The sequence below is a fragment of the Coptis chinensis genome, chromosome 4, assembly GCF_015680905.1.
Source record: "Coptis chinensis isolate HL-2020 chromosome 4, ASM1568090v1, whole genome shotgun sequence".
Lineage (NCBI taxonomy): Eukaryota > Viridiplantae > Streptophyta > Magnoliopsida > Ranunculales > Ranunculaceae > Coptis > Coptis chinensis.
Genome location: NC_141459.1, coordinates 21,913,507 through 21,923,779, shown reverse-complemented (window position 1 = coordinate 21,923,779; position 10,273 = coordinate 21,913,507). Strand labels below are relative to the sequence as shown.

Below are 10,273 nucleotides of genomic sequence, written 5' to 3'. Positions count from 1 at the left end.
TCCAAAATCTAGTGTTTAACCCTTTATTCATGGTAGCCGTAAACCCACTAATAAAGACTCCAAAAGCTCCAAAACATTAGGGTCGGTCATCGGGCTTGAGGGCTCGATGCTCGTGAGCAACTCGGTGCTCGACTTCGTTTTGGGTTCGGCTCAAGCTTCGCTCATTTTAAAATATGAGTCAAATATGAGCACGCTTACATTTCGAGTTTCGAAATCAAGTAGCTCATGAGCTACTTTCGAAACTACTCATATTTTAGATAATTTTGTTAAAACACGGATAATTGTTATAATAGTGTATTGAATTTTAATAGTTTATCACATATTGATTGCAACAATAATGTGTTCACCTTATAATACTTGTTAGATAGAGGTTTATTGTTATTTCAGATTGAATTGTAATCACACTCTCGTATATCGTGAGATTGTCTCTGATATTATTTTGATATTTAGTAAGTATTATATATCTATTTTTGCTCACTTGTATCTAGAATATGTTAAATTCAAACTTATGAACAAAACAAATCAAATAAATATTGAAAACTTGTAATGGAGTTCGACATATAGTTCTAAAACCTGTTAAGATCCGTTCTCGAGCTACTCGGATACTTGATGAGCTAACTTTCGAGCTTCTGCTCGAAAGAATTTGAGCTTCGACTCGAGACACACGTGCTTTCACTTCGAACTTCGCTAAAGCTCGACTCGACTTCATTTCGATGACCAGCCCTACAAAACATTTAACACACAGATGTCACTTAAGTTCTCTCTACACTATATGATGGCCGGTTTTCAAAATCCCCTCTCCACTATCAAGGCACACAATTGGTGATCTCTCTATTTACTCAATTTAAAAACACCTCCCTCACAATAATTAGAACAAACCCCAATAATTTTAAAAAACCTCTATAATATCACTTAAATTATATATAATAATTCCCTATTTCCCTCACTGATTAATAAAATTTAGAAAAACCTCCCACTTAGAAAGCATAATTATCCTTACACAATTAGAATCCAAAAAAATCATGCTAACTATCGATCTCATCCAAAAATGTTTGGATCTTATTTATTTATTGTCAAAAAGTGTTTATTAGTGAAAAAATATTTTTTGAAAAAATAAATGTGTTTGGTTTCTATTTTTAAAAAATAATAGTTTTTCATCCAAAAAACACTTTTTTGTCCCAAAAACTTGTTTTATGATAATTAGGTAAAATTGTTTTTCAAGTTAAAAAACTATTTTTCAAGAAGAAACACTTTGGGTCTTTAAAGCGCAAAATGAACTCCCTACATTTTAGAACTTTTTAAATATTTATCTTATGCAATGACATGTCAAAATATATCGAGAAATGTAGTATGAAATCTGATTTGATAAAATAGCTTTTAAGAAAAATCACAACCAAACATGTTTATTGAAAAACTGTTTTTAAAATAAATACTTTTTCATAAAAATGTTTTTTAAGAAAAAATAATTTTTTGAAAAAAATGAGAACCAAACACCCACTAAGCTTTTGAAAAAATGAACGACCTATCTGGCTATCTATCTAGCTTGCCCCCCAAAAAGTAAATGTGACGTCGCACCCGCAAATTGAAAACTCTTCATATCCTGTTTAAAAAACAATACAAAACATATACAAAACACAAACATATCTTGGTTTCTCCGGCCCACTGATATAGTGATATATCATCTTCCAAGGTTTGGCCAACTATATTGACAATCACACCCTTGATATAAACGAGTAACACAAGTCATCTATGCAAAATTCTATAAATTGCAAATTACAATTTTTTATTTTAACTAAACTATTCAGAGGGTTAATAGATTTGTGAAGGCTTTTCTTGGTTTTCTAGGAGGGTAAATACGAAAGAGTGGTTTTCACGATCAAACAAATAAATGACAAACCATCTAAAACATTGAATTATCAAAGAACTGTTTGAATATGGTTGGACGTTGGACGAACAATGCAATCCAGGTATTCATACATGTAATTTTACACATTCTTATACCATATCAAACCTAATTTGGGTCAATCGGAAATTTTAGAAATCCAAAACCACATTTCAAAAATTCTAACAGCCGCTCCTTCATTTAGCGCTAGAGCCAACTTTTGCTTCATACTCGTGGGGTTGCTGCAGGAGAAAGCGTATGATTTAGTTATAAAACTAAAAACATAACTACAAAATATCCAAAACATGCCTTCTTAGGTTCATATATTGCAACAATTTGCAAATTGTCATTCATATTTTTCACTAGCGTGGGTAACGAGAATACATGATGGATGAAGATCAGTAGGATCAAAATGAATTAATATAAAAGCAACCCATTTTAGTTTGTTGTCACACTAGTATTTGCCCCCCGCACAGACGGCATAGATATGCCTTCAGCACCCCTCTAACGCCAAGATCCATGTATCGGGCATTGTCACGCATGCCGAGAGCCTTCGGCACCCCCGACACGCATCCGCCCCCTCCCCCCATTTTTTTTTTAAATAAGCCCATACTCATGTTTTCAGATCCCAACAGCCACTGTACAACACAGATACGCATGCCTTCGGTACCCCGATGCGCATCTGCCCCCCTATACATCACAGATACGCACGCTTTCGAGGCCTAAGACACGAGATCCCCTCGATACATCACAGATTCCCACGCCTTTGGCGCCCCCGACGTACATCTCCCTTTTTCTAGAGCCCAACAACCTATAAAAGTTCAGCCCAAAAACAGTCCATGCTTTTTTTTTGTGTGGAGTGGGTGAGGTGAGAAAAACTTTTAAACTCACCTAAGGAAAACAATCTAATGGCTATGGTGAGGGGTTGGCACGACCAAATATCACCTTATGAGGTGGAATGTGTCGTCCCACTCCCCCTTTCTTTGTTGTATAGATACTAGTACATTACCCGTGCCGTACAGCACTAAAAAACCCAACCAAAACCCGACAAAAAAAACTTCAATCGAAGCCCAGTAGAAGCCCAACAAAAAATGTCCAACCGAAGCCCACTAAAAGCCCAGCCGCATTTGTTGACTTTAATAATAATACAACACTCTTGTTCCACACTATTAAACGACCCACACCTCAAAAGCTCTTAGATTCGCCACATCATAAGCTAGATCCAAAGGTTAAGGGGTGGAGTTGGATGTCCAGCACCACCCTTCTTTGTTATATAGATTATCATTATATTATGATATTGAAATATCTAAGGGAAACAATCCAACAGTATCCTCACGCAATATTCTGGATTGAAAAATATGTATGGGGAATTATAAATCTCAAAGCAAGGGGTGAATGTGCAATACCATAAACACAGCCGAGATCATCTTCTGGGCAAACCATCGCATATGCATAGCGCGTTGAGCACCAGATGCTGCTGCGACCGTCTCAAATCTTAAATAAACATAACCATCACTGTTCCTGCAAAAAGTAAATCAAGACGAATGATGGGTCAGGTTCCAGACATTTTTTTTATCGATTTTATTTCTCTTAATTGATTATTAGGTTCCAGACATTGAGCAGCTCAAGTTGACCATCCACAATCAACTTTCTCATGGAGTAGAGAGTTTACCTCCAAGGAATTGTTTTCAGCATGGGAGTAGAAATTTATTTAGTTTAAGATATCTTTTGTATTGCTATAACATTTTTCTTGTATACCACTTCTTTACTGACAATTGAACCTCGTGAAACTACCTACATCGCAACTGAACCTCATTCTACTTTGTATTCCCTTTCTCTTGCCATTTGCAGATGGACTGAAGTTTCAAGTTTCGGAATAGGTCCACTTCAACATATACTATCTTTTACTGGTTCAAATTTACAATGATAATAGTAACAATAATAACAGGGATACACTGATCAAAGAAGTTTGACAACTTTCTGGCGACGGTCCTTTCCCCAAGGTTTCAAAAGCTTGTAACATTAACAATAGCTAGTAAGCCCACCACCCCGTAGTACTATATCAAAACTACAAAGAGTATCACATGCATAGATTCTAGTCCTATGAGACTACAGTTGATACTAGTGAGACTTACTTGTCCACAAAGATATGCTTCACGGATCCATACTTGGAACACTCCTCCCGAACTTCCGCCTCGATATCGAGATCAAAATCATCATCCATCTGAAGGGAACAATTAAGGCTCAGCATTTAAACAGATAGAGTAAACCATATAAAACAACAAATACCTAAGTTACATGGACACACCATATTTTGAAAAAAATCTGTGTCGGATACGTATCCACGTGTCCGTGTCGGACACATTGTATGTAATTTACCTCGAATTTTGATATTTTGCCGTGTTTGATACTGACACACCTACCTATGTCAATGTAACCTAGACAAATACAAACCTCTTCTTTAGGATCAAACATATTCTTCAACAGTAAGCATATGCTTGGGTTTCCAACAGGTTCAACGGCTGGGGAAGCTAGGAATAGAGCTGGAGGACCTGGAACAGGAACAGCACCTGGTAAATTCATAGGCAGGGGAACAGGTTGTTGATTTGAAGCCGCTCCATTAAGCATAGGTACTCCAAGAGACCCTACAATACTGCAACAGGCACAAGTAGATGGCTCAGCTGACCCAACAAATTTGTTCAGAAATGTAAAATAGACAAGTAACAGATGCGAACCTAGTGGCAATACCAGAGCGATCCAGTTTTTGCATAAGCATTGCTCTGGATTGAGCATTTAAAGACTGCCAAAAAACAAAAACCGGATTTGGTTAAGAAATTCATACAGTAACATCCAAACATCGACGGCCCTAGAATTTGGTGAAACTGAAAGAGGTTTTCTTTTTTTGGTCGGGAGTCAATTTACAGAGCTTTGATCACTTAATTTTACCATGAATGTGTGCTGCCAATCCACAATCCAGTATTAGTGTTACAAAGAAACAGTCAAGTCAAAGCTAGTAACATTTTCAAAACATGCCCCATTAATAATAACAACAATACAACATGAATGAAAGAGGACTGGCAACTCTCTATGACCCAAGACATCCCAAATGGAATGGCAACCTTGGTGCCACCAGCCACTTACCATTTGCATTATCTGTATGGCCCACTTACAATTTGCTGCCCTGCCCATGAAACAAACAGAGGCGTGCACCCAAAAAAAAGGGAAATGAAAGTCCCATGCACCTCCAAGACTTAGCTACAATAATTAACATTGCTCCAGCTAAACTAATTCCTCAAAGTGTCTTCCCCTCCTTCCGAAATAACCGAAAACATATCACAGTATGTGCAGCACATACGTTTTGGATGAACCTAAAACACCTAACTATGCCTATACTTGATGAAAAGTCAACCTTTTTTGCCACTTCTTAAAGAATTGAGGGAAAACATATATAATTTTCAAATTTGCAACCCTCTCGTGGCAAATGCCAAAAATGTCCAAATCAGCTGAATGCTGGCAGAGATGTTCTCCATGGTTGGTACATCATATCCACAAAATATTAACCCATAATTCATCTTGTAGAGTGTGTTGTATAATGTGAGGAATAAGAAGTGTGGTAAATACTACTCCTATGTATATTGCTACACCTATATATATAATTTTGGGGAGCCTAATATATATAAGTAAGGCTGAAGGTTACCACATACAGGACTTGCCTTGACTTCACCATAAAGTAAATGATTACAACCATGCTAAAGAGAAAACCTATGGGTATACTTTGACTCACCAAACCACCGCCATCATCGTCATCAAAGTCAGCTGCATTTGCCCCAACATTTTGAACTCCGAGATGATCAGTAACAGCTGAAACCTGAAAATTTATGTGCAGTCCAATGTGAAAACACTTATCAGCGCATTGAATGAAAAAAGACAAGCCACAATAACATAAATATTGATACAATCGGGAAATATTGATGCAATCGGAAAGAACACTGACATCATTAAGATATAAAGCAGGACAACAGGAGTATATCGAGAAAAAGTATGAAAGGAACAAACACATGCAGAGGCACACGATACCTTAATTACCCGACCAGCAATCTCTAATTTCCCATTCAAGCCTTGAGCGGCCTTTGCATGTTCAAGCTGAGCAAACTGAGAACCAAGCAGTTAAGTCAATAAAAGAGAAACTTACTAGTAGCACGAGGTGACCTACTGGGAGTTTTAAAAACTTACTAAAATCAACTTTTACTGCATTAGTTACTAAACTATAAACTTGGAAATTAACTCATAATTACCTGAACAAACCCAAAACCCTTGCACAGTCCTGTCTCAACATCAAGGGGAAGTTGCACAAGCTCCACGGGACCAAAAGGTTCAAAAACCTAGATAGTCAGCACAAGAGGTTAGACACGCACAAGAAAGTAGTATATAGTGTAAACTATCAGGAAAGTAGTATATTATTGTGCTTCATTTTTAATTTTATTTTCCTTAAATTTTTCTTTTCATTTTTGACCCCTAAAAGGTTTTTCCCTGTTGAAGGTAATTCTAAGACCTTGTGGTTCATTCATGGACCTAAACTCCTATCAAGATAGTATTGGTACTTCTTGTGCTTCCTATCTTTCTATTATGAGCCAAGTTGTAGCTCGCTTTGATAAAATTTATTGGAGATAAACAAATCCATAACACAATGCTCCTAACTCAGTAACTCCACATTACCCATAACATTATACTCACTCTCACACACAATTAGACTGAGTGATGCAAGTTTGTTAGCAACTGACAGTAAAAAACATATTAGCCTCACCTGTCTAAGCTGGTCTTCTGTCATGTTAAAGTGCAAGTTCCCAACGTAGAGCTTTCTGGCAACTGCTCCATACGGACCTTGCAAAATACCAGCTCCCCCACCAACAGCAGTAGACTGAACAAGATTCTTTTCAGCCTCAGAAGGTTTGACCATCACAGGTTGACCATGAAGATGGTGACCAGAGAGAGCTATTGCCATTGGTACCGACATGGCGTCATAAAATTCCACGTACCTGCAAATATCACAGATACATACCATAAGATAAAAATCTACAAAAATAGAGCACAATTTGAAGGCATTGAAAACACTAATCACAAGAAACTAAACTCTACATGTGAATTATGTTAATGTGACACCTTGAGCAGAAAAAAAAAGTTTCCCTAATAAGGCAAAACTATAAAATGAGGAACTCCATCTTTATTTCCTCAGTTCTTAATTCACTTGTGTTACAGAACTATGGAAGAGATATGCAGATATATTCAGCAACTTTCCCCAACCTAAACCGAGAAGTGTTCATCATTATAATGCTATAACTGATTATCTGAGATCATGTCAAAGGGTCATCTTTGACATGATAAGAGTAAATTGATCTTTCAGCAACTCCGCTTTGAACCTAATTGAGGATTAATAATCCATCTCAACAAGCTATACTGTAGCTATTGTATCAAAACCCAACCAAATTCTTCCACGAAAGTGAGAATGCATCTAAGATGATGAATTAGGCTGGTGTCCCTGAAGGAATGTCATCAGACGAGGCTTGGACCTACTTTTAGGTAAAGAATGAGCAAAAAAAAAAGGCTTATGCAATTCAAAAAATTCTTAGAAAGAATCCACAACATAGTACTCACATGTAGAAACAAAGCATATACCTTCAGTGTGCAGCAAGAATGAATTAGACAAGTCCATTCCTTAAAATTAAACAAAATATATATTACTGACAAACAAGCAGATGTGCATACCCAACTCCCTTTGACCGCCTTGAATTTCGATCCATTATCAACCGAACATCCCTCACCTGAAAACTAGGAATTAACATTTCAGGCAATGTTTGTCAAAAAACGAAACAAGTACAGAAAATTTGAGGTGGTACTTGACATACTCACTACAGAATGTACCACCCACAGCTGGCAATCTACATTATCAGTTAACTCATACGTACATTTTCAGACTCCCCCATACATATAGTATGTTGAGCCACAACTAAGTCATTATATTACGCCTCGTTGGAGGCAAGGGGAGATTGACTGCAATAAGAAGCAAATGTACCTCATTGACATGAATTCATATTGTTTGAACGGTGTCTCATGCATGAAGAGCGTCAATAGTCTGAACATTAAGGAAGCAATGAACAACTTAAAAGGACACGATGCGCAGAAAGATATGATGCATGATAAACATATATTAAATTCGAAAATATCATACCTATGATTAAATGAAGTAAAAAAAGTACTTAAAAAAACCATGGAAACAGAAACTATATCATTAATTGTAGGTCATATAAGAGATATGACATACACATGTACTACTCATCTAACCTTGCCTGCCTTCGAGAAGAAATCATAAACATCAAACTCCGTAGCTTTCAAAGGCATCTGTAACCACCACATGCAATGAATGAAATGTGATTAGTAGTGTAATATATAAAAGCATGGCAGAAAGAACAAGCACAACTAAGGAGAAAGGGATCCTTAATACCTGGTAAGCAAAAACAGTCCGTTGATCTCTTTCTGGATCAGCTTCTGGCTCTGCTACTTCTTTCTTATCTTTAAACCTCCTATGAACAAAAATAGCTGTAACTATAAAGAATGGAAAGTTCTCCATACTATAATAACAAGAATAACACATTTCGTAACACAAGCACACATGAGGCAAAAAAGCCCTGAAGTTGTATATAAGATTACATGGACACCAACATATCTTTTTATATTATTATTATATAAAAAAATGTGACTTGTAACAACCTATTCTTTCATCTGTGTCCAATCACCCAAAAAGGAGAATGTATTCCATGAAAACAGAGTGGAGATCTAGATGTGTTCTCCCACCAAATTACCTTAAGAAAAAAATATGGAAACTCTTGAGATCATGTGTGGTGAAGCAGAACTACACAAACTGTGAACAAAATCATGAAATAGTATAGCTGAGAAGTCAAAGGGTACACATTAAAACACGCAATCTTAACTGTTTGTGCATGACGGATGTTCAAACAAGATGATGTGGACAACCATTTCTTCACATGCACGCCATTTAGTCCTTCCATCCATTGCACAGGCAAGTAAGAGTTTTTTTTCTAAAGCGAGACTTGCTAAATTTGATAATAACATTGTCAAACATTATTCAACTATTTGAACTCAGACATCCCAAATCCAAGTATCTCTTACAGAATTTCAGAGTAACAATAGAAAGTTCAACTTGTCACAAGGGTTGTTTGTTCCCATTTGGTATCATTCATAATTTGTTTTCTACTAAGTTAAAAGAAAGTATTAAAAAACAAAGTCATTTGGAAATTTCAATGAAAAATCAAAAACAAATAAAGGCATCATTCATGCCTCTTGATTTTTATTTTTCTATTTAAACTCTGTGCGTGTATTACTAATGGAGCAGCGTAATGATTTACTGAAGCAGTATGCCAGACGCAATGTACAGTCATAGCCATTGCAGAACATGGCAAGCTTAAAGTTATAACAATCAAGCCAATTTTTTCAACTAATCCTCAAAAATGTATGCTTACCATGTTTGTTAGAAACATAGTATCTTACATGACTATCAACAATGGCATATGTATAATTTCCTATAAATGAAATCATAAACATATCCACCAAAGTAAAAAACAAATTCAATAACTCAAAACAGTACCTGCTCTCCCTCTCCATTTCACGCTCTCTTTCCCTTTCCCTTTCTTTCAATTCTCTATCTCTGCTCTTCGCTCTAAGCATTTCCGGATCAACATCCCTTTCACTCTCACTACGATGTCTCCTCGAATGACTACTACTCCTCCTCGACCTATCCCTCTCTCTCTCCTTCTCCTTCTCCTTCTCCTTCTCCTTCTCCTTCTCCTTCTCTCTTTCACTCTCCTTATCTTTATCCCTCCCTCTCTCCCTATCTTTCTCTCTAGACCGCTCCTTATCTTTCTCTCGCCCACCACGTTCCTTCTCCCTCTCATAGTCTCTATCGACATCTCCTCTACTACTTCTATACCGTTCCTTATCGGTCCTTCGTTCGGAACGAGAAGACTCTCTTCTCTCTCCTACATTATCTCCATCTACTAGTCTAGATTTCTTAATTCTAGTATCATCCTCTTCTTCTTCCCCTCCTCTTCTTCTAGAACTTCTACTACTACGACTCTTGTCGTCTCCTTTCGAAGATGACCCGTTTCGTTTCTCGGGTCCTTCTTCTTCTACTGCTTTCTCTAAATATGCATACTCATCGAAATCCATCTCTCTCGATTAATTGAAACCTTGAGGAAGCTTCTTAAAAATAAAATTTTCAATTTGATAAACCCTAGACTTGTGCGCGACGAGATTTCCCCTAATTTTTTTAGCCAAGGAAACAATTTTTACTACGGGACCGGCTTTTGTTTTTTCGAT

General features: G+C 36.9%; 1 protein-coding gene across 1 annotated transcript; it reads right to left on the bottom strand.

Moving 5' to 3' along the window:
* Positions 1 to 1,887: 1,887 nt before the first annotated feature.
* LOC147502607 (uncharacterized) lies at positions 1,888 to 10,273 on the bottom strand. The gene is made up of 13 exons (XM_086607433.1): positions 9,543 to 10,273; positions 8,382 to 8,460; positions 8,222 to 8,278; positions 7,646 to 7,701; positions 6,687 to 6,918; positions 6,178 to 6,264; positions 5,960 to 6,034; positions 5,667 to 5,750; positions 4,618 to 4,682; positions 4,337 to 4,535; positions 4,018 to 4,106; positions 3,289 to 3,403; positions 1,888 to 2,124 (listed from the first exon to the last, which is right to left on the bottom strand). The coding sequence occupies exons 1-13, from the start codon at positions 10,121 to 10,123 to the stop codon at positions 2,080 to 2,082; spliced, it is 1,764 nt and encodes a 587-aa protein (XP_086463559.1). The 5' UTR covers positions 10,124 to 10,273; the 3' UTR covers positions 1,888 to 2,079.

Bases quoted from the DNA above. Each gene is read 5' to 3' on its own strand.
- LOC147502607 (XM_086607433.1), bottom strand. From the start codon at position 10,123: ATGGATTTCGATGAGTATGCATATTTAGAGAAAGCAGTAGAAGAAGAA. The intron at 8,461-9,542 runs GTACTGTTTTGA...TTTTGTTCATAG, and splicing joins GAAATGGAGAGGGAGAGCAG to GAGGTTTAAAGATAAGAAAG. The intron at 5,751-5,959 runs GTATCGTGTGCC...ATAAATTTTCAG, and splicing joins TTGCTGGTCGGGTAATTAAG to GTTTCAGCTGTTACTGATCA.